The sequence below is a fragment of the Oreochromis niloticus genome, linkage group LG23 (assembly GCF_001858045.2).
Source record: "Oreochromis niloticus isolate F11D_XX linkage group LG23, O_niloticus_UMD_NMBU, whole genome shotgun sequence".
NCBI classification, from domain to species: Eukaryota; Metazoa; Chordata; class Actinopteri; order Cichliformes; family Cichlidae; genus Oreochromis; species Oreochromis niloticus.
This window is the reverse complement of record NC_031986.2, coordinates 5,872,215-5,895,824: the sequence shown is the minus strand read 5'-3', so window position 1 is coordinate 5,895,824 and position 23,610 is coordinate 5,872,215. Positions and strand designations below refer to the sequence as shown.

Here is a 23,610-nt window from a genome sequence, read left to right as displayed (position 1 = left end):
GTCGTTTATTCAAAGCCTTGTTAACGTAGTGTCAAGCAAAGAGTGTATATAAAAGATGGATACAGCCAGTGTGCTTACACAGCGCACTGTGGATTCATGGAGGTTTGTAGTTTGGCAATCAGTCTTGACCATGCATGACCATATTTGTATGAGATTTTGTCAGTTTTTAACTAAGGGTAACAGTGCTAGCATTAGCTGAGAGGTTGCTAATTAAGCTGTAGAAGTACTTTAGTGTAATGTTGTATGGCATGCTAATTTTGGCAAGAAATATCCTAGAAAGCAAAGTTAACTTAGTGGAAAGACTGCGGAAGCAACTCACTAAAGTGATTTTTAGTACAGCTGAATGCTGAAAGTGATGACATTTTAAAGTGGTCGTTTAACAACATTAAACATGAATAGATTTTAATAGGGTGAGTGATATGAATATTATCATATCAGATAGTTTTTAGAAATAGGGAAACAGTTTTTGTACCAGGCTGTAAGAAAGTAAGTTACTATATGGATTGACTCCTTTTATCTTCTTTTTTATTGCTACTTGGCATCAGCTAAACAAACTTTTGCAAAAATAACTTCTTGGCTGTAAATAATTGGATCTATATTATAGTATATGTAAAATGTTGTTTAGATTAGGGCTGCTGAGGAATATTTCTTGCTTACATGATCTGTGTATACAGAATAAAGCTCATTAAATAGTATTATAGTATCAAGTCTTTATGCTAAGCAAAGCTAATCATAGCTAACCAGCTAAGCTAGTTCCTTCCCACCATCGTGATCACCTGATTTGTTGGGCATATCTCTCGAATATTGTGGGCTTGTTTCCTTACAGTGCAGTAAAAATCCCTTTGTGACAGCGATTGTAGAGAACTGGTCCCATGATAATAAAACATAATTGACTTTAATGTGATTTATACACAGGTCTATAAAGCCAAGCTCATGTAAGTGCTTATCAACTTTCTAAATAAACTTCCGGTATTTTTCTTTAGAGGTGTTTGCAGACTCTCTCACCCCCTGCTGTGAAGCAGACAGACCTAGCAGATGGATGATGTTACCACCTAAATCTTAAAACAGTCAGCATGGCCCTCAAAAGAAACATTTGTTGGTCCCAGAGACAATTAAACGTCTGTGCCCGCGTCTGCTCGCAGCAAAGAGTGTGAGGAAACGCTTTAAAAAGGTGTGACACGATGCCTGTAGGGAGTCTGAGTGTTGTATATGTATGTGTGTGTGTGGAGCGGGGGACCTCTCACATGCATACTGAGCTACAGAGTCTAAAAGTCTTTGATGTGTGTTGGCTGCAATTTGTTGTACTCCAGCTGTGAGATTTCTTTACACACTCGGGAGACAGACAAACACATGGGTGCAGACAGAGACGGGATGGGGACCAGCACAGAGGACCTTACAGGACTGAGTTCAGCAGTCTATGAATGGATTTATTTGTTGTGAAAATGAGATCATCATCTATATCCCCCCGCCCCCCATGTCCATCACCACACTCCATCTCTACAGGCTGGAACAGGTTGGAGTTTGCTTGAACACTTGGGAAAGATTAAATATACTCAGCTACTTTCAGTTGCTCCCCAAAATCGTGTTTTAACTTCTTTTATCTGTGTTTTCAGTGCTGATACAATCCTTTTTTTTCTGATTAGCAACACTTATAGTTCAGGGGTAACTCACAGTGAGTTGAGGTGTTATTAGGTTTCATGGGGTTGTACAGGGTGGGCCATTTATATGGATACACCGTAATAACATGGGAATGGTTGGTAATATTAAAGTCCTGTTTGTGGCACATTAGTATATGTGAGGGGGCAAACTCCTCAAGATGGGTGGTGACCATGGTGGCCATTTAGAAGTCGGCCATCTTGGATACAACTTTTGTTTTTTCAATAGGAAGAGGGCCATGTGACACATCAAACTTATTGGTAATGTCACAAGAAAAACAATGGTGTGCTTGGTTTCAACGTAACTTTATTCTTTCATGAGTTATTTACAAGTTTCTGACCACTTCAACGCAGGAGAAATGCCAGCACAGGCATCCAGTATCCGTACTTTCAGGTGCTGCACATCTCGCATCTTCACACCATAGACAATTGCCTTCAGATGACCCCAAAGATAAAAGTCTAAGGGGGTCAGATCGGGAGACCTTGGGGGTCATTCAACTGGCCCACGATGACCAATCCACTTTCCAGGAAACTGTTCATCTAGGAATGCTCGGACCTGGCACCCATAATGTGGTGGTGCACCATCTTGCTGGAAAAACTCAGGGAACGTGCCAGCTTCAGTGCATAAAGAGGGAAACACATCATCATGTAGCAATTTCAAATATCCAGTGGCCTTGAGGTTTCCATTGATGAAGAATGGACCCACTATCGTTGTACCCCATATACCACACCAAACCATCACTTTTGTTGTTCCAACAGTCTTGGAGGGATCCATCAAATGTGGGTTAGTGTCAGACCAATAACGGTGGCTTCACCATTCACATAAAAGTTTGCCTCATCACTGAACAAAATCTTCTGCGTGAACTGAGGGCCCTGTTCTAATTTTTGTTTTGCCCATTCTGCAAATTCTGTGCGGCGATCTGGGTCATCCTCGTTGAGATGCTGCAGTAGCTGGAGTTTGTAAGGATGCCATTTGTGAGTAGCTAATATCCGCCGAAGGGATGTTCGACTAATGCCACTCTCCAGTGACATGCGGCGAGTGCTACACTGTAGGCTCTTGCTGAATGAAGCTAGGACAGCCACTGATGTTTCTTCATTAGTGACAGTTTTTTTGCGTCCACATTTTGGCAAATCCAACACTGAACCAGTTTCACGAAACTTAGCAAGCAGTTTGCTAACTGTAGCATGGGAGAAGGGTGGTCTCGTAGGGTGTCTTGCATTGAAATCTGCTGCAATGACCCGGTTACTGCGTTCACCAGATATCAACACGATTTCGATCCGCTCCTCACGTGTTAACCTCTTCGACATGTCAATGGCTGTGAACAAAGAGAAACTTGTAAATAACTCATGAAAGAATAAAGTTACGTTGAAACCAAGCACACCATTGTTTTTCTTGTGACATTACCAATAAGTTTGATGTGTCACATGGCCCTCTTCCTATTGAAAAGAAAAAGTTGTATCCAAGATGGCCGACTTCTAAATGGCCACCATGGTCACCACCCATCTTGAGGAGTTTGCCCCCTCACATATACTAATGTGCCACAAACAGGACTTTAATATCACCAACCATTCCCATGTTATTACGGTGTATCCATATAAATTGCCCACCCTGTAGTTTACAACAATATTTCAGTGGATAGTACCTATCAAAGTAACATCCACATGAATGTCAGACCCAAGGTTTCCTAGCACTCACCTTATCGTGAAGACATGATAGTGTTACTCACCTCACCTGTCAGTGTTTTTAATGTTGTGGCTGATTGGTGTATGTTACATGTAGACAGAGAAAAAACAAACAAACTTCCTTTTGCTTTTCTCAACTTAATCTTACATTTTAGTGCTCCTTTTGCTTCTCGTTGTGTCCTTCCTTTCTCCTCCTCCTGCTCCCAAGAAAGCGGCAACAAAAACAAGAGAGAATAGTGCAGACATCTAGTTGGAGTATCAGGATCCCCCCCCCCCCAAAAAAAGGTACACATCACGTCATGTTGCTCCAGCGTCTTCTCCTCCTTCCCTGAAGACAGAAAGCAGAAAAACACAAGCCCCCCTCCTCACGCAGAGGCCAGAGGCTCCAAAATCCCTCCCGCCCACAAACAGCAAGAGCATTTAAAGATGTTGATGTAAACAAGGAGGGGGACACACACATGCATTCACATGAGATTAATATAGGTGGAGGAACATCTGTAGTTGTGTGTGTGTGTGTGTGTTTGCCCTCCATGGCCCCTGGCTCACATTGTAGCTGGTCTCTGGTTTGCATGTTGTAAAGTCATCCTGAAAGATGTTCAGACACACAGGAAGACAGCTGTGGAGATCAACATCTGGGCTGGGGGCTGAGAGTATGAGGTGTGTGTATATCTGTTGTTTTCTTTTTATGTGTGAGTCTACGGATAATTGGATTTTGTCCCAAAGGAAAACAACATGGGATCACTCACAGTGTTTCCTTCATTCACTAAATCTGTGTTTGTTCAACTGTGGTTGAGCAGTGGGCTTGGCCTCCCCCATACATGTAGGAGATAAGTTCTTCAAGTCAGAGTCTCCCGTGTAAATGGAATTCCCTCTTTCGTCAGTCCATGCGGACTCAATTCATTTAATTCAGTTTAGTTTGTGTAAAGTGGATGTTTTTTGAGAGTCAGATTAAGTAGTCGTTTTGGTGACCGCAAGGCGTGGGGGGTGTGAAAGGTGAGAAGTCTAAACATGGGATCCAGCAGATGAGAGAAGAAGAGCAGGCTACACAGGGAGGAGGAGAGGGGAGGTGCGAGGAGAGGTGTGAAGTTTAAACATGAGGAGTAAGTGTAAAAATAATGAATAATCTGAGGGAGGTTAAGCTGAGCAGGACACACTGGAGGTGATTTTATAGATGTGTAAAAACTGGATTGAACACTACGTTAATCAGAAAAACATAAATAAATATGTAGTCTAGTTTGCTTCCAATGAGTCAGACTTTCTTATTTTATTTTTATTTTTTGGGTTAAGTAACTTAACCTGTGAATTGTTCAAGCATAAAAAAGGGAAAGGGGAAAACAAGGCTCGAGCGATGAACTGAATTAAACTGTACTTTAGGTACTTTCTTATTAGTAGCCTTTCACAAAAACATTTGTTTCCATTTATTTAGTTCAATCGATGAAAGATTGCAAATATAGAACAGTCTCACAGGTATACAATACAATAGAATACAACAGTGAGTGTTTATAACCATCTTTAAACACGGTGGAGGTTTTGTCATGGTTAGGAGCTGCATGTTAGCCAGTGGTGTTGGGAATCTTGTCATATCTGGTCAGATGTTCCAGATTTGATCCACCTGGAAAGTGTTTGATTGACACCACACAAGCCCCTTTTCCGTTAGTACCTACTCAGATCAGTTCAACGTGGATCGACTGCTTTTCCATTACAATTTAGTACCTCGTGATAGACGTGGTCATCGTCATAGCAACGCGTCTGAGCATCCCACAATGTAATCAATATGCAATACAAAATCTACAATAAGAGTGGACTTCAAGGCAAGATTATACCCGCTGCTCGGGGGAACACGGCATTGTTCGACCTTGTTGCCAGGTTTCAAAAATGGTGGTTTTGATTTTCGTGAACGACACGCTCTCATGACTCATGGAATGACGCCACTGACTAGCCAATCGGTGGCATGCAGTCTGATGATGTCACATTTTAGTAACTGCTCAGATCGCTTGGAACCCTGGCTGAGCAGGTACTAAAAAAGTATCTGGTACCAGGTACTATGCTCTGATGGAAAACCCTGGAAACTGTGGCGAGTTAATCCGAGGAGGTACTAATGAGCATACCTGGCTAGAAAAGCACTCAATGGAACACAGTCATTCATTAATTGGCATCCCCACAGCCTGAACCTCAACATTACTGGAATAATGATAAGATAATCATTATCATAATCATCTGGCCTCTGTGTTAAGCTAAGATAATCTTGATAGACAACAGAGCCAAGGCAGTAAGCATCCAAAAAAATTATAGTAAAGTTGACCTTCAAGCTTGTGTGACTTGTAAAAAACAAAAAGAAAACAATGTTTTTCCCTTTATATACTATATTTTCATTTCTGCATGCATATAAGTAAATTGTTGTGGCCAAATAGTTTTGCCATAACACAAGACACATGTGCAAGTGTGTGCACCTGATCACACAAACACAAAAATACATACAAAGCCTTAAGTAGGAATTAAGCTTCTGCATTAAATCTGTGGTGTAACTTTACTTTACTGCTTTAAAAAGTCCTATTTCATAACTCTTGCCATTAAAGGCAGACTACTGTATGCCTCTCTTTTCTTGTGGCTGTGTTAGTGGATAAAAGTCAAATAATGACGTCTTTAAACAATCCAGCAAGAGGAGTGACATGAGAAAACAAAGTAGATGTTGTAACTAAGGACAAAGGGAAGACAGCGCTATACTGACAGGGTAAGAAACCTAATCAAGAGAATGAGACACAGCTAAGAGGAAAATGAAACACAGGTCCATACAGTCAACACAATCATGGGGGGAGGAAGTAAAAGTGAATTCAAAACATAGAAGAAAAGTAAAACAGGAAGTAAATAATATCTCTGACACAAAAATAAACTTGATACGGGGAAAAGACACAGAAGGAACGTAATATAAACAGTACATGTAACTAAGAGCGAAATAAACATCAGCGGCCATGACATAAGGAAGCAGCTGTTTCTTTTGTTTTTCTTATTCTTGATCCCATAAAATGTGTGTTAGCTAAAGCTTTTCAGTATCCTGAATTGCTTTTCCTTTTCAGACACTCTGCATCTTTCTTGTTATCCTTTTTTAAATTTACCAGCCATAATTGTAGCTTGCAGATAAATGTACTTAACACTGCCCTCCAAAGGGTTATTTTTGCTTGCTGCCCCTGTTGTAATCCACTTTTGCCTCCACAGATCAATACGTTCCAGGCTGTTATTGGTTATGATGAGACAGACTCATATGTCCTCTTCCTCTACCCTGAAGGCGGTCTGAACTTCTTTGGCACACTGCCTAAGGTAAGCAAACAAGAGTTAAGTTATCACTGTTACAGCTGTAGGGCAAAATGTACACGAGCAAAGTGAACCATTGTATTTATATCACTATTTTTATCACTTCACAGAGCCACTGCTGCTTTAGGTGCATAAACGGGTCAACATAACACCTGACCAGGGTTATGTTAGCCCTTCAAGATGTATCTGTATGCACGTTTTGGTTGCTCAGATTTTACATATTATTGTAACATTTACTTGATTTACAGCCATTATTAGTTACATACAAGACAAAGAAGGTGTTTGTTTTCCTTTTCGTGGAATTGGAAATAAATTTCATTTTTGTTCCTTAATGACTACTGAATTATTCTATATAGTTCCTAACTTTTGTTACTGTTAGTATTTGTTGCTAAATATTTGACAAATGATTTTATTTTATTTGAGAACATTGTTATTATGTTGTTCTTTTATTGTTTGTTTGTTTTGGTTTTAATTTTTCTAGGAGTCATATAATGTTGAGATAGAGCTTCCAGCAAGAGTTGGCTTCAGCAGAGGAGAAATTCCATATTTAATATTTTCCCGAACTGAAGGCCCTTACTACAGTGTCACCAGTAATGAGCAGAGTGTTAAAAACCTCTACCAGTAAGTAAAAAAGGTTAAACCATAAATTTCTTTGCAGCCAACAGTTTAACCTTAGAATTAGATGTACGCAAATAATGACTTGTTCCATGATCAGAATCGAAATATATCCAAACTCCACCGAATAAAATAATTCACTTATTGCTAACTACCTAACAGGCTTACTAAACAATGCAAACAATGCAACTTTTTAGTAACAAGATGCATATACACAGTAATCGCTAAAACAAATACTGGTAAATAAATGTGTATGTAGTAAGAGCTTGCTAATGACAGTGTATATGTATAGCAGACTAAGGGGCAGATAGCTAATAATTACAGGTTGCAAACGTAAGCTAAAATTAGTGACTCAAAAAAAGGTGTTCACATTCATTATGTGCCTTGCTTTATGTGCTTTGTTGTACCGTTTCTTCAAAATGCTGTTGCAGGAGAGGCTTAGGACATTTCTAACAACAGAAAATTGGGTTTTTGTGTGCACATAAACAAATTAATTACCTCCTTCTATGAATGTCTGATTTCTTCTCCTCTAGGTTTGGTAACAGTGGAATTCCAGGCCTTTGGCTTTTCCACACTGGAAATCGTTATTCCTTTGACAACATTGTACCTGCATCCATTAGAGGTCCTGTTTCTACTCCACCAACTGTAGGATATGACTCCCATGTGGTAATTTTGTTATTTGCTTGATTCAGCTTTTGGACGATAACAATACATCTTCTTGAAATATACCTATAGCGCATCAAAAATCTCTATTTTCTGCCTTATTTGCTTGGATATTATGCACCAGTCTACTGCTGTGTACAGTGTTGTCGGCCACGTTTTTTTCTGCCCAAATGACCTCTGACAAGAAAGCCTAATTTCTGCTATTGAGTACATCAGAAATTTCAACTTTCACAAATCATTCCAGATTATGCTAAATTGCAAAATGCTTAGCCATGTCTTTAGTAAAACCTCTGAAACTTTGTGAAAAACAGAAAAGTTTGTTTTTCACTTTCTACTATAGATATTTCATTGTTTTTACAACTACAGTTAAAAACAAAACAATAAAAAACAATTTAAAAAAAACAAATAACACAAAACTGGAGAGTCTGAGCAATGAGCTACCAGAACTTTTACTTTAATTTTATTTCTTACAATTTAAGTCCAAAGAGCCATGCTGACAGATTTCTCTCATTGGCACAGCAGCTTTTTCTTTATCATGTAGAAAAACAGTTAAATATGTAACTTCTTTACACTGACAGAATGGCGAGTTTCAGTCGTTCGGCCCACTTAAGATCAAAGTGGGCTGCAGGTAGCCCGCCATGTAAAATGAGTTTGACACACCTGCTGTAGCGCAGCTCTGCCATCATGGGTTTCCCAACACACACAGTCAGACACAACGTTCTTGCTATGCTGCTTTCTTTATTCATTCAGTGTTATCTCTAATGCTTTTTTAAACAGTGACATGTCCACTCAATTTTATCAGCTCTAGTAGCTCTTCTGGCTGCTAGTCCAAGTGATTGCCATACACACCTTGGTCCCAGCAAGCTACTGCATAAATAGAAGAGACATAATGAGACAATTGCTGACAGCTGTGCCAGCCAGCCCAAAGAACCCTCTGCTCCAGCCCTCCCGGAGCTGGGCCAAAACCACACCCCGCCACCAAATACCCCGATCGCCCAACCTGGGATGAGGAGCCATCCGGCCTAAACTTCCTTCGCCCACAGAAGAGGAAATCAGCCACAACCATCTATACCTCAAGCCTTTGGATCACCTTGAATTTGAAAGGCTGTCAAGCTAGATATCGTTGGGTGATCTGGGTGTTGGCATCCTTGTGCAATGGAGCCATCATTCAGTAAAACGTTGCCCGAACAGAGGGTGAATCGGCATATCAGGAGATAACAGTGGAGGGCTTCAACTGCCCACAGAATGGCCAGACATTCTTTATCTCCTGTGCTGTATTTAGCCTTTTGCTCTGACAGCTTACAACTGATGTATACCTCAGTCGAATCCCCTCACCTGCAAAGACAAAACGACCACCTGCCCTCAGGGAGAAGTTAGGAGTATGGAGCAGGGTTTCCCCCCAGAGAGTTTATTTTGCCTAGTGAAATGGAATTTAAAGCTTCCTTGGCACTGCTCTGTCAACGGACCAGGTCTGACTCACCCTTTCGGGTGAGGTTGGTCAGGGGACTAGTTAGCTTTGCAAAGTGCATGATGAACCCATCCAGCTCCACGAAGCACCTAACAGCATCTGCTCTCTGGGCTTGTGTGAGATGGTTGTCACAAAGGAGTGGCGGGAATGTTCAAATTTGGTGCCTCGGGCCCCAACCCATCTTTGTCTTTCATCAAGCTCACCAGAGAAACAGGATCTGCCTGCCTCCGCACTTTCAGGCGGTATATTTTTGTGGCTCTACCCCTGGCAGAATGTGCTAACTCATAATTGAAATCACCCACCCATCATGTGTGACCACAAAAGACCCTTACTACTTGGCAAGTACTTTTCAGCTGGAGGATGGGAGAAACACAAGTTGTTTATCTCCTGGTGTAAATTACTTGAGTCTAGCCTCTCTGTTGTACAGATACTGCTGATCATCCTTTCTTCTTTTATTTTTGCTTGGACTCCCAGTTTTCTGCAAGTAGGTCCAACACCACACGTGGTTTTCTGCCAAACAGCATTTCAAAGGAAAAGAAAAATCCAGTGGAGGCCTGGGGCACCTCCTACAGTGGAAACAACAGAGGGTCTAACCACCAGTCCCAAGTGCATTCATCCTTGTGAATGAACTCACACATCATGGAATTTAAAGCTTTATTCACATACTCCACCAGGCCATATGAGCAAATTGCCCTGGTCAGTAAATATTTCTTTTGGGATTCAGAATATGACCAGAAACAGCTCATGCACCACGCCCTTAGCAGAAATTGAAATGCTTCACAAAGCCACCTCTTCAGGATATTGTGTTGCATAATCCACCAAGACTAAAAACAAAAGGATATCCTTGTGCACTCCAGTGAAATGACCTGACTGGCATTCCAAGTAGGACTCATCCAGAAGAATCGGGTCATGATTTTATCATGGTTTTATCATATTGTATCAGCACCACCAGCAACAGGATGCACATTTCCCACTACAACATCCCTAGTTACAGCAAGCTGGGTGTGGCCAATAGCTGATCTCCCACTCCCAGTCTGGAGTTGTGGAACTGGCAGCACTGGTCTTTATGGGAGTAGCCCAAGAGGTCCAGCACAGTCTTCCGGACATCTTTAAAGTTCCCCTGAAAAACCACTGGTAGGCTGAGCGCCGCTGCCTGCCCTTCCCCAGACAATAGGGGAAGCAGCCACACAGCCTTTTCCTCCACCAGCTGCTTACCAGCCTCCAACACTGTATCCTCAAACATATCCAAGACCAGCTGCGGTCATACGTCTCCACTGTCTTGTGTGGCATGATCAAAGAACCATGGTAAGTAGAGGCAGTTGAGTTGCGGCCCCAGACCAGACCACAAGGTTTTCCGGCACCGGGTTGTGCCGCTCGGCCTGGGCCTGCAGTACCTCCATCTGCCCCCAGTTAACTGCCGCCTGCTCCTATTGCATAGGGGAAGTTTTGTCACCATCTGATCTAGGACTTAGACTTGTTTAACAGTAAAATCTGTTGGTGTGACCCTTCTTTGGGTGTTGGATGGAGTTGGCACCAGTGTAGCACATTTCTACTACCTTGGGCTTCCCAACAGATAGACAGTCAGACACAACCCTCTTGTTATGCTTGCTTTCACTGTTCTTTATCTTACACAGTGTTTCTAATGTTTTTTTTAGATAATCCCCAGTCCGATCAGTTTCATTAGCTGCCACCACAACCTCACACACCCATGCTCCTCTTTACTCCTCTGACTTTTCCATTGTTTTTCCTTCCAGGGCACCACCACCCCAGACTATGATGAATTTGAAGAGTATGTGGAGAATACGTTCGACCCTAATACCCAAGAAAGAGAAGATGATTATCCTTTAACAGGGAGGAACCCTGAATTCCAGCCTGCACCTGCTGATGGTGACCGATCAAGTTTCCTTCTACGGCAAAGCCATTATGGGAGCGACAATATACCATTGACCTCTGAACCTGTGTATGGTTTAGAGCCACCAGAAAGGCAGTACGCTTCCCCTAATCCTCCACAGACAGTCGCAGAGGGAGGTGCTCAGCAGCCCCAGGAACAGCAACCACAGGTAACACTGAAAAACAAAGCAAGCGGTTCAAATGTGCAAAAGAACTGTAGTATAACCCACTAACCGTTTATCATGCACAACTTGGTATTATGCACACCTTTTGCCATCACAACTGCCTTAGTTAGATATGAAAAAAAGGGAATTGGAACGGCAGGGTTGTTGCCGGAACGGCAAGGTTGTTGCCGTTCCAATTGTTAAAAGGATTTTAAATTCAAAGGACATTTTAAGAAAATGTCAACAAAATAATGAGAACATAGCACAGATCATAACTTTCTGGATTATGATATTTGGAGAGAATTACAGCTACAGGCTGGGATTTCATTGCTTCCAATGCCAGAACATATTTCTCCTGTGTCTTCCTCTGCAGCTGCCTCTGGAAGTGGTGAATGTGCACACCCCACATAGAAATGCTCCGCCTCTTTCCCCTGGAGCACATGTGGTCAGTGTGGATGAAGAACAGGTTAATTTTGACACAGGAGGTAAGAAAAAAACAATGAGTATTTTTCTTTTTTTAAAACTTATCAGCAAACATCATACTAAAGAAGTGCACAGAGCAGTCAAATCAATATGTGGTTCCTCACTGAATCTTCTAGATGCACTGTCCAACAGTTTTCCAAGTTACTTCATAGTGTGGTTGTTTCAAGCTTAGGCCAAAATAGGGTAATTAAAGGATGTCAGAAGAAAAAGGACAGCTGGTCAAAAGTTCAATCTTTTTCACAGTCAAGTTGTCATAGTGATAACTGGGCAAGTACACATTATGTTTTTTTAATGCAATTTTATTTATTTATTTGTCTTTGGATTCCTGTGACAATGAAGTGAGTCACATGAGACTATGTTTTGAGGAGCCATTCTCAAGAAAGCCACAGCCAACAATGTGCCTATTTCACACAGCCACATTTTGAACAGGCACAGTCAAACCCATACACATATTCAGAGATTGAATTCTCATAGCTGTTCTCTTTTCATATCAGTAACTTTGTCACTGCCTGCATGTGACGCATTTGGGGACATCTGTACATTGTAGCTATAACAAAATAACCTGGGTTGCACTTTCTCTACTCTTTGAAATTAGTTTCATGGAAAACGCTACCTCGCTGTCTTGGCCAGCTGCCGAGCGGTACCCAATACAATACTACCGTTGTACTGTGTAGCTACCAGGTGTGTGTGCTCACACTCCCTCCCCTTCAGACTACTCCCACAGGATTTTGCCATAAATAAGAATGTGTTCTCAGTAAACCTCTTATATAAGGTCAAGAAAACTGTCTATGTAAGTGAGTTCATCTTATTAGGTCAGTTTGGGAAAAAGAAACAGTTTTTTCTGAGAAGCCTTCGAGATCTGTCGCCAAGTGTTTATTGTTCTGTCTGTCATTTTTATGCATGTTTTTAGGAAAACAAGATATGTGTCTTTAAGCTCACTATTTTGTTATAGAGCTAAAGTAAAAGTGGAAACAGGCAGGATGGGATATGGAGCATCTTGCTGCTAAGGCCATTTTAGACCATATCTTGCAGACTTAAAGAATATCAGACTTCATGTACTAGTATACGTATTTGGCTATATTTATGTGTTTTGAAATTTTTAGAAAGCACATTTACATTTTTCGGCATTTTCATGGATTTGATGTTTATGAAACTTGGAGTGGAATTGTTACTTCTTTGTCTCCCTAGAAAATTCCGACATCCTTCCGCCCCAAAAAAGAGAGAAAGAAAATGAGAAAGTCAAAAGAGAACAATGCACTCGCTCAGGAGTTATGCAAGCTCCATGTGATGTTTTTTGTTAAGAGAAGTTACTTAAGCATGTGAGGTTGTGGTCAGACTTGAGCAGTTCTAATAAGAATAGGCATTTAAGGTTTCATGCAAAATATCTTAAGTCAGCAGTTTTCTTGCTGACTCAGTTATTTATTTATTTTTTTTGTCCATTCCAAAAAAAGTATTGAGCTGCATGCAAGTCAGAGACACTTTCAACATATAAACAGTCTTTTAGCTTAGAGTCTGTTTAGAGTCTTAGTCAGAACATGTATATGCTGTGAAGACATTGGGTCTTATCTTGGCCACATCCAAGGTCTGTTTATTACTTGGTATTGAGGTTTAGGTTAATATTTGGCTTAGTTTAGGGTTGTGGTTAGCCAGTGAGTGGTGAGTGTTACAAGACTACATGTATTACGTCAATGAAGGTTTTCATTAAAGAGGAAAGATGTGCATGTGTGGATGTTTGAAGCAGGACTGCAGCAGCTGGTTTTCTTTTCATATAGCATCTTGGAGTGTATGCACATATGTCTGCATGTATGTGTGCAAATTTCATGTTGTTCCACTCACCCCCAACCAGTTGCAGAAGTCTCTTCCTGTTAAAAGAGATTTTTTCCTTCCCACTGTCACTAAGTTCTTGGTCATATGGGGTCGTCTGATTTCTTTGTGTTATTGTAAGGTCTTTACTTTGGAGTATAACGCGCCTTGAGCTAAATGTTGGTGCGATCTGGTGCTATATAAATACATTTGAATTGAAGTTTTTGTACAATGTGTAGATACAAAATATAAATTGTTCAAGAAAATCATCTTACCTTCGCTTATTTTAAGGTAAAAGTCATAAAAATAATAAATAATGTTGATCATTATAAAATCTTTTTCATAAACTTTGCAGAAGACATTCACAGATGATACAGAGGGAGATGTTGCAACAGTTTGAAAAGATAAGAGTTAGTCGGAAAAACTCTTCTCCCCCTATACCATCAGTAATATGAAGGTTTTGTCTGAGTAGCGACACTTACTGTTCCGGAGAATACTGCAACAAGTACCTGCGCCATAACAGAGAGCTTAAATGAATATGGCTGAGTGATGATGTCACCAGTGGAGCGCAAACTAACCAATGTAGTGGGTATAATGGAAGCATTAGAGAGGAAACATTAGGCTAATGAGTTTAAATGTGGTGTATTATCTATGTATTATGTATCCTCTAATCTTACTTTTTGTTCTCTCATAGTGATTCAATATACTACAGAGAATAAGGAAACATGTGCCAGGTATGTAAAGAGTAGACATGCAATTTAATCTGCATACCAACATAGCCAAAATCAGACATTGTTGGTAAGACATTGAAAAAACACCAAAAACATGTTAAAGACAACTTTGTTAGGTGTCTTAACAACACTGAGATTTGTTCAAAAAAAAAGTGTAAAGAGGAAAAGTTGCTTTCTCAGATTCTGAAGATCTTTCTTAAAAAAGAAAAGCTCTTTCCTGCAGAAATAATATTTTAAGTTAGTGTCTGCTTGATCTGACACTTGACCATGTGTCTATTCTCCTGCCTAGTCTGATGGCATAAATACATATCAAAAAAGCACTGATCGTACTTAAAACTACAACTTTCTCCTTCTCATTTAGATTCCTGCAGCAGTGCTCCCAGAATGCATTTTGCACTGACTATGCCACAGGCTTCTGCTGTCACTGCCAACCAGGCTTCTATGGAAATGGACGCCAGTGTCTGCCTGATGGTTAGATCTTGGCCATTTTTTTAAGTGCTGTGCCCATTGGTTGTCTTTACATATTAAAGCTGCTTTGTTATGTGCGTTCTGTGCTGCTCATCCAGGTGCCCCCCAGCGTGTTAGCGGTAAGGTGAGCGGCACTGTGTATGTGGGATCGACTCCAGTATCGCTGAACAACATTGATCTCCATGCCTACATCGTGGTGGGAGACGGGAGGGCGTATACTGCCATCAGCGAGGTACAACCTGAAAAACAGCCCCATTAATCGTGTGCAAGCTACTTCTATATTGTAATTAAGATTAAGACAGCCAGTACTTTTTCCATAACAAATTTAAGGAACCAATCTGGTAAGCATTCGGAGTGGGGCTAACTTATCAGATCTGGAGATCAGGAGCAAGGTTTAACTTACATTCATGAAAAAGAAAGTTTTTGGAGGACTGCATGTAGACATGAGACAAACTAAGCATACCCTTACTGCTTCCACAGGAATTAAGAGGGTAACCCTAATACTTGGCTAATCAAATGTTTTTGATTAACTGACATCAGAAAGTTTGAGCACCTCTATAAAGGTTTTGTTGGTTTGCTGGTCTGGAGCATTGAGGTGAGTTAACATAATGTAATCCCAGTGAATTCATTCCAATGTCAGACCAAGAACTACATCTCAGACTCTACAGCAGGGGTGTCAAACTCAATTGCACAGGGGGCCAAAACTCAAGGCACACTTTAGGTCGTGGGCCAAACAAGATAAACATTTATTGAACACACTAAAACAATGTTTTTAAACATAAATATGAATAAAAACAGACAGGAACATTATTCCAGATTAAGTAAACTTAAAAAAATAAACTTTAACTTTAAATATTTTGCTCTTCATAAAAATATATCCTGTCAAAATTATGCAAGTTAGAAATATGAACATGCTGCCAAAAACCCCAGAAAAAATAAATGAAAGCAAACACAAGGTTGGAGCCGCATGTAGACTGAGCTGGGGCATTGCTTCAGGAATGGAACTAATAAACTGTGCGGGCCATTCAGTGTCGTACTTTCCCTTGAGTGGATCATTACACTGCAGCTCCATCTGAATCTGCACAGGTGCAGTTCAGCAAAGTCCGCTGACTTGGTTCGACATTACTTGGCAACAGGGAAAGCGAGGCAGGTTGCACTGATGCATTAGTGACAGCTTCACTTGAAATGCCTTCACCACATCATACATGTCCATGAACTGACAGGTTTCCTTGCTGAGCTCAAAAACTGTATTGAGAATTTTTATCCCAACTCAGCCAACGGACCTCTGTATGATAAGGAATGTCGGCAAACTCTGACTCTATTTCCCACATAAGACTGAAATTGACGGTGATTTAAACTTTTAGCTCAGATAAAATTTACGGTTTGCGTTACGGTGATCATTACATGCTCCATTTTTAGGACTTTACCAAACAGCCTTTCCTGGTGTATGATGCAGTGATATGCTGTTAACTCACCGGTTCTCCTCCTGCATCTTTACTCGCATCCTGCTGACTAGTCCGCTTTTTTCACCGCACAACACCGGCGCTCCATCTGTTGTGAGTCCAACAAGTTTGTCCCAGGGCAGTTTCATGTCGGTTACACTTTGACATACGTTTTAAAAAATGTGCAGTCATTTAATGTTCATTATTTCCTCTCCATGGATGAAGATGGTCAGCTGTGCAATGTCCATCATGTCTGTACTATCATCCACAGCAAGAGAGTATGCAATAAAGTTTTTGCTTCTTTCACACAACTGTGTTCTTAAATCAGTGGCCATCTCACAAACCCGATCAGCAATCGTATTTCTCCTCAGGCTCACATTTGCCAAAATCTGCGTTTTGTCTGGACACAAGACGTCGCACACCTTCATCATGCAGCTCTTCAGAGTGGTACCGGGCTGATTTGGCTCCTCTGCTACAATTAAACTTGCTTTCACAACAGCTTCACTTTATGATTTTGCTCTGGTGAAAAACGTCTGCTGAAATGTCAGATTCTTCTTTAGCTCTTCTACTTTCTGTAGTTTCTGCTCTGCTTTCAGGTTTTTCAGCTTATCCTGACGTGTTGTCTCGTAGTGCCGTCTTAAATTAAATTTCTTAATTACAGCCACATTAGCTCCACTAATAAGACACACGGGTTTACCAGCAATGTCTGTAAACATATATTCAGCCTCCCACCGGTGCTGAAAGGCTCTGCTTTCAGATTCAACTTTTCTCTCCACCATTGTGAGCGGCTAGCTTCGCAATAACAGAAGTTTGACTTGATTGACGGGGGAATGTTCCCAGTTAGCCTAGCGGTCAGCAAGGAGGCTGCAGCGCTGCATTATGGGATCTGTAGTTTGTATATTATTAGCGCCTCATATCGCTGGGCCATGCATAACAATAATAGTACATCTATATAAAATGATCTTGCGGGCCGGATATAAATGTACGCCGGGCCGGATGTGGCCCGCGGGCCTTGACTTTGACACATGTGCTCTACAGCATGCAGCGTGAGCATGCTGAGGCCTGTAGAGTCTGAGTCCATCAATGTTTAATGTCATGACAGCATCGTTATTTAATAAAAAAGAGCATGTATGGTTTGCTTGGAAGTGTTATCAGGAGAAAACCTCTAAGAACATGGCAGCACAGCTTAGGTTTTCCACTTTGCATCTGAGCAAATCACAAGACTTCTGAAACAATGTTCTTTGTATAGATGAAACTAAAGTTTGGCTATAATGTATAACACCAAATAAGGTGGAAACCAAACACAGCATATCAAGCACGGTGGTGGACGGATGATGACGCAGGCTCATTTTATTGCCTTGTAGCCATTAAGTCAACTATAAACCCCTCTGTGTACCAAAGTATATAGAATGATTTCACACTCAGCCTTAAGTGTCCATTGGGGGAATTCGAGTTTTTGGTGTTTCAGTATTTTTTTCAACCGCAGTTCTTTCAAATCCACCTTGGATTTAATCATTTTTAAGGAAAGGAAATCGAAATATGTTGGTTAAAAAGCCTCTGAAAAAATTAACGTCTTAATGTCTTGCATCATTTACGTAAACTTAGTCAACTTAGCAAACTTTGTCTCTCTTGGTCAGGTACCAGAACCAGTGGGCTGGGCACTGATGCCAGTTGCACCCATTGGAGAGCTATTTGGATGGCTGTTTGCTTTGGAACTGCAGAATAGCCAAGCAGGATTCAAACTGACAGGTAAACATGTTTGTCAGTGCACAGTTTTTTGCCTTGTACATCCTGACTCTTGACATTCTGGAGAGACATGAGGGAACTCCTTAATAGCAAGGACATCGTGTGTCTGTTTCTTTGCATGTGTGTGTTTCTGGTCTCCCAGCCAGATGTAGTGTCTCCAGGGATGTGATGTGATATCAGTCTTCCCCCTCCCCTCACTAATGGGAAACAGCTGTGTGGTTGTGTTAGTGTGTAACCATTGTAGACAGGGCATTTTTTCTGAAATGTAGCTTCTGCATGTTTGTGTTATATATAAACCAGTAAATAAAAGATTGATGATTATTTGTGTTACAAGGTGCTGAGTTCAGTCGTCACGCAGAGGTTGTATTTTACCCTGGCAACCAGCGCTTCTCAATTATTCAGACGGGCCGTGGCCTCGATGACCAAAACCACCTAACCGTGGATACTGTAATCAGCGGCAGTGTGCCCTTCCTTCCTCCTGGTGCTGAAGTTACCATGGAGCCCTTCAAAGAGACTTATCAGTATTACCCCTCAGGTAAAGGCAAGGATTGAACAGTATACATCATTCGATTGCCCTTTTCGTTGCTTAAAGTGACTCCATCTCTCTTTCTGCAGTTGCAACCTCCACCTCTATTAGAGAGTATTCAGTGGTTACAGCAGACCGAGGGTCCGAGTCCTTCTCTTTCCAGCTGAAACAGAATATCACCTACCGTGACTGCCCACACAACAACCAAGCTGCCACCCCGGAGACTTTGCAGATCCTTATGGAGAGGGTGTTTGTCATGTTCGTGAAGGAGGAGCGGATCCTGAGATACGCCATCACCAACAAGATCAGCCCAGTTAGAGGTGAGACAAACTATGTTTACAGAGATCACACTTTAATAGCAATTCACAGTAGGGCTGTTCGATATAATGATATATATCCTTTCATTTTACGCTATCGTTTGTTTCGTGGTGTCGCAAAATAAACTGTTTACGGCAATATTTTTTCACTGTTTTGATGGTCACTGTAGTAGCTATATTAATTTCTTAAAATTCTCTCTTTCTCTTATATTTAATGTAACCACAATACGGACGGACAAGCGACTGTTTTTATGCGTTGTCGTTAGCAACAACGACGGTAAAACCATCGCGTGGTTCCGCCGTCCGCTTATTTATTTTCCACATAAACCTTTCACAATACAGCTCAAGATCCTGTTGAGACTTTTCAAAATAAACTGAATCAGAGTATGCAGTGTTTATGGATGAGAAGCAAAAAAGAGCCGCCAGGTGCTAAAAGATAAACCTTAGACTCAAATGTTAGAACAGGCTTTTCCCCGCAGCACGCCGTGTAATAAATACTCACAAAGAAAATGGCCGCCGTTACAACTTATGTCTAAAAATGTATAGTTTCATGCATCGGTTGAAACACTCGACTCCACAACGCCCAGCTGAAAACACTTCACGCAAGTCGAGTTGCCCGAGATTCACAGAATTTACAGAAAATGTTAAATTTTTGTGATTTATATCGTTGTCAGGACGATAGATGTCTTAATATTGGGATATGAAATTTTGGTCATATCGCACAGCCCTAATTCACAGGTGGTCCAGTTACTGTATATACTACATATTGTAGCGGGCCAGGGCTGTTCGGGGTTTTGTTTTGACAGTCATGTTTTGTTGTTACGTTGCCATGGTTACAGGTGACGCTCTCTCTCTGTGTCTGTGTGTTTCCCGGGGTGAGAGAGCGCCCTGTGTGTTGTTGTTGTTGCTGCGCCGAGCGGTGGTGTTAGCGTTGTATGCTCGTCTGCCTATGCTAATAAACGGCTGTGCTCACGGGAAGCAAGACCAAATGATACCTCTGTCTCCTCCTTGTCTGAGCTCGCCACATTGGTGTCAGAAGTGGGATAGCTCACCCTCGCCGGAAGGGAGAGAGACACTCAGAGGCTGGAGCAAGCCGTCGAGGAGAGCATTCGCTGCTTGGGAAGTGGGCGATTGAAGAGAGAGCAAGCGAGCGGCCATGTAAGTCCCCCGACGGGTCCCAACGGCGCAAGCGCACCGCGGCAGCGGCCGGTCACGACCGACGCTGGGACAGTGCTTCATGGGCTGCCTCTGTCGACCGACACGCCGGGCCCCCAACAGCGAGCAGTGATGCCTGCAACGCCAGCTAAGGTACCGAAATACAACGGGCTAACCCCGCTAGAGCCCTACCTCTCACAAGTACGGCTAGCCGTGAGGCATAATGGCTGGAGCGACGAAAAGGCTGCTACACACCTAGCACTAGCATTGGAAGGAGATGCACTGCAGGTACTCCTTGACCTAGCTCCGTCAAGGCAGCATGAGCTCCAGGCCCTCACCATAGCACTCGAGAGGCGATTTGGGCAGCGGCACTCCACTGATCAGAGCAGGGAGCAGCTGACCAACCGGAGCCGTAGGCCGGGGGAGAGCCTGGGCACCTTTGCAGCGGATGTGTTGCTGTATGCTCGTCGTGGCTACTCAGAGTTCCCAGCAGCAGCCCGTGAGGAGCTTAGCCTGCATGCTTTCCTGCGAGGACTTTTCCCAGAGCGACTACGCCTACATGTCCGCCTGGCCATGCCTCAGACTCTCCATGAGGCGCTCCTTGAGGCTGAAAGGGCCGAGCTTGTGCTCACCTCGCGACCTGACCAGCAGTTGCGCCCCACAAACTACCCTCAAATCAGAGCTGCAGACTGCGACAGTGAGGGGGAGGTCGCGGGTATATGCCAGCCGCAGCCCTCGGTGCCCTGGAGGCGTCCCCGTCGACCGACCGACCGCTGCTACCGGTGCGATGAGCCTGGCCATGTGGCGCGCGACTGCCTGGCGCCCGCCCCAAAGGCCAGAGCTATGTGGCCTCAGGGGGATGAGAGGGGGAGCGGTACAGCGAGGGGACCACCACTCCAGCTTCCTGCCCCCCTCCAAGAACGATGCACGGTGGCGGGCCTAGTCGGGCACCTCAAGGGACTCTACCTGAGCTGCTGTGTTGAGGACCAGCCCTGCCAGGCTCTGGTGGACACGGGGTCCACCATTTCCCTAATACGACCTGGTGTGTTTCCTGGAACATCCGGGCCACTTGTGATGGGTTGGTCGCCCACCGACACCCAGCTGATGACAGTGACGGGGGAGAGAACTGACATGTGGGGGAAGAAACCGTTGCGGATCCGAGTGAAGGATCTGGAGCTGGTGCACGACTTCTGGCTTGCTGACATCCAAGACCAGTGCATCATCGGCCTTGATCTGCTGACCCGCTGGGGGGCCTGCGTTGACACTGCGAAGCTGGCTATCACTCTTGGTACAGAGACTCTGGCCCTCCAGTGCGGTCAAAAGCAGGGAACCAGAGACTGCAGGCAGACGCGGCTGGTTCAGCACACCATCGACACCGGCTCTGCTCAACCCATCTGTCTGCGCCCACGCCAGCTGCCCCTTGTGAAACGGCAGGGAGAGCGGGCCCAGGAGGCACGGGGCATGGCTACTGCTCAGGCCACAGCCGGCGGAGGGGGATGGCTCTCGTTGACCATGCAGCAGCTGAAGCAGGAGCAGGATGCTGATGCGACGTTGGTTCAGGTGGGGGCCTGGCTGGAGGCAGCACGACACCCAGGCTGGACAGGGGTGTCAGGACAGGGGCCCGAAGTGAAGGCCTACTACTCCCAGTATAACAATCTGGAGACCCACGACGGCCTCCTGTACTGGAGATGGCGGGCCCCCGAACAGGGCAAGGATCTCCCGCAGCTGTTGGTGCCTCGGTCGCTGCGGTCGCAGGTGCTCGAGCTTGTCCACGGCTCGGTGGGGGCCAGCCACTATGGGAATGCTAAAACTCTCCGCCGTCTCAGGGGACAGTTCTACTGGCCTGGTTGTCGACGGGATGTGGAACTTCATGTGCACTGCTGTGACACCTGTACGGCACGGAAGGGCCCCACTCAACGCCCCACTGCCCCCCTGCAGCAGCATTGGGTGGGGGCCCCGATCGAGAGATTGGGAGGAGACGTCCTAGGGCCTTTCCTCGTCCCCGAGGCAGGGAACCGGTGCGTGTCGGTGGCCAGGGACTGCTACAGGAGGCTGAGGGAGCGGCCATGAGTGTTTCATGACTACGCCTGCCAGGCCCAGGTCAGCGCCGGAGTACGACAGAAAAGAGCCTGCGACACCAGGTGCCGTGGGGGAGCTTTCGTGCCTGGCGACAAGGTTTGGGTGTACTGCCCAGTTCGCAAGAGAGGGGTGTCCCCCAGGCTGTGCAGTCACTGGCAAGGGCCGGCGGAAGTCGTGGGGCGGCTAACAGAAGTGGTGTACCGGATCCGCATGCCGGGCCCAGGGCACATGGCGGTGTTGCACCAGGACAGGCTCTCACCGTACCGCCCGCCCGCTCCAGCAGCCGCCGGGGCAGGGGATGCTGGTGGCACCCCAGGTTCTCATCCAAGTGACTCTTCCCCTGCTGGTCGAGATCGGCTTGCGCGCCGAAGGAAGACGCATGGACATTTGCAGGACTTTGTGTTGGGTAATGGGGTTGTCGGGGACGACTGACCCCTTAGGTGGGGGCTATGTAGCGGGCCAGGGCTGTTCGGGGTTTTGTTTTGACAGTCATGTTTTGTTGTTACGTTGCCATGGTTACAGGTGACACTCTCTCTCTGCGTCTGTGTGTTTCCCGGGGTGAGAGAGCGCCCTGTGCGTTGTTGTTGTTGCTGCGCCGAGCGGTGGTGTTAGCGTTGTATGCTCGTCTGCCTATGCTAATAAACGGCTGTGCTCCCGGGCTAGCTCACGGGAAGCAAGACCAAACGATACCTCTGTCTCCTCCTTGTCTGAGCTCGCCACAATATTTACTCATATAATGTGTGAGTTTTAACATGGTAGTGTTTTCTTAAATCTACCATAGCAAGTAGTGCCTTGACCTGAAGTAAAGTGAACATTTGCAACTTGTCAAGCCTCTGACCACACGTAATGCAAAGTTCTTATAAAATCAAGTCAACAAATTTAGACACATAAACAGCAAACAACAACACAACACAACAGCAGTTTAAAAGCCTGAAGTCAGTAACAGTAAGTCTAATGCACTGTATTATCCCACATAAAAACCAGCTTGAAATAAAATATGTTTAAGGTATTTAAGAATATTATAGTCAGATAATTTAATATCAATCCAATTCCTTCCACTGTAGGATAAATCAACATATATGTGACCCTGACTTGATGCTGTCCCACTGGAATATTTTATACTGCAAGTAGGAATTTAACCAGTGTCTCTCCTCCTGCATGCACATTTGAAGATCTTCTGTTTTGTCTGTGCCTTTGCACAATCAGCACTTACCATGATAGCTCTATATGGCTGCAACATGAAATTGTTATAATATTAAGTAGCTCTGTACTCAAGCTTGCTGTTTTGACAAAATATGAAGACAGATACCAGCTATCATGCTAAGTGCTGTATTTATTTAAGTATGTATTGGCCAGCAATAAATTATAATAAGAATAACATTAAATTGTTAAACTGTAAATCCAAAGGATTGC

General features: G+C 43.6%; 1 protein-coding gene across 4 annotated transcripts in view; it reads left to right on the top strand.

Moving 5' to 3' along the window:
- nid2a (nidogen 2a (osteonidogen)) overlaps positions 1 to 23,610 on the top strand; it is a 63,253-nt gene that overhangs the window by 7,623 nt on the left and 32,020 nt on the right. For all 4 annotated transcript variants that reach the window (XM_025902978.1, XM_025902979.1, XM_025902977.1 and 1 more), the window contains exons 4-14: positions 6,552 to 6,653; positions 7,129 to 7,268; positions 7,796 to 7,928; positions 11,148 to 11,453; positions 11,821 to 11,932; positions 14,428 to 14,467; positions 14,826 to 14,935; positions 15,031 to 15,164; positions 18,012 to 18,123; positions 18,455 to 18,655; positions 18,736 to 18,966. In XM_025902978.1, the coding sequence (XP_025758763.1) occupies positions 6,552 to 6,653; positions 7,129 to 7,268; positions 7,796 to 7,928; positions 11,148 to 11,453; positions 11,821 to 11,932; positions 14,428 to 14,467; positions 14,826 to 14,935; positions 15,031 to 15,164; positions 18,012 to 18,123; positions 18,455 to 18,655; positions 18,736 to 18,966 (1,621 nt within the window). The remainder of the gene's footprint in view (positions 1 to 6,551; positions 6,654 to 7,128; positions 7,269 to 7,795; positions 7,929 to 11,147; positions 11,454 to 11,820; positions 11,933 to 14,427; positions 14,468 to 14,825; positions 14,936 to 15,030; positions 15,165 to 18,011; positions 18,124 to 18,454; positions 18,656 to 18,735; positions 18,967 to 23,610) is intronic.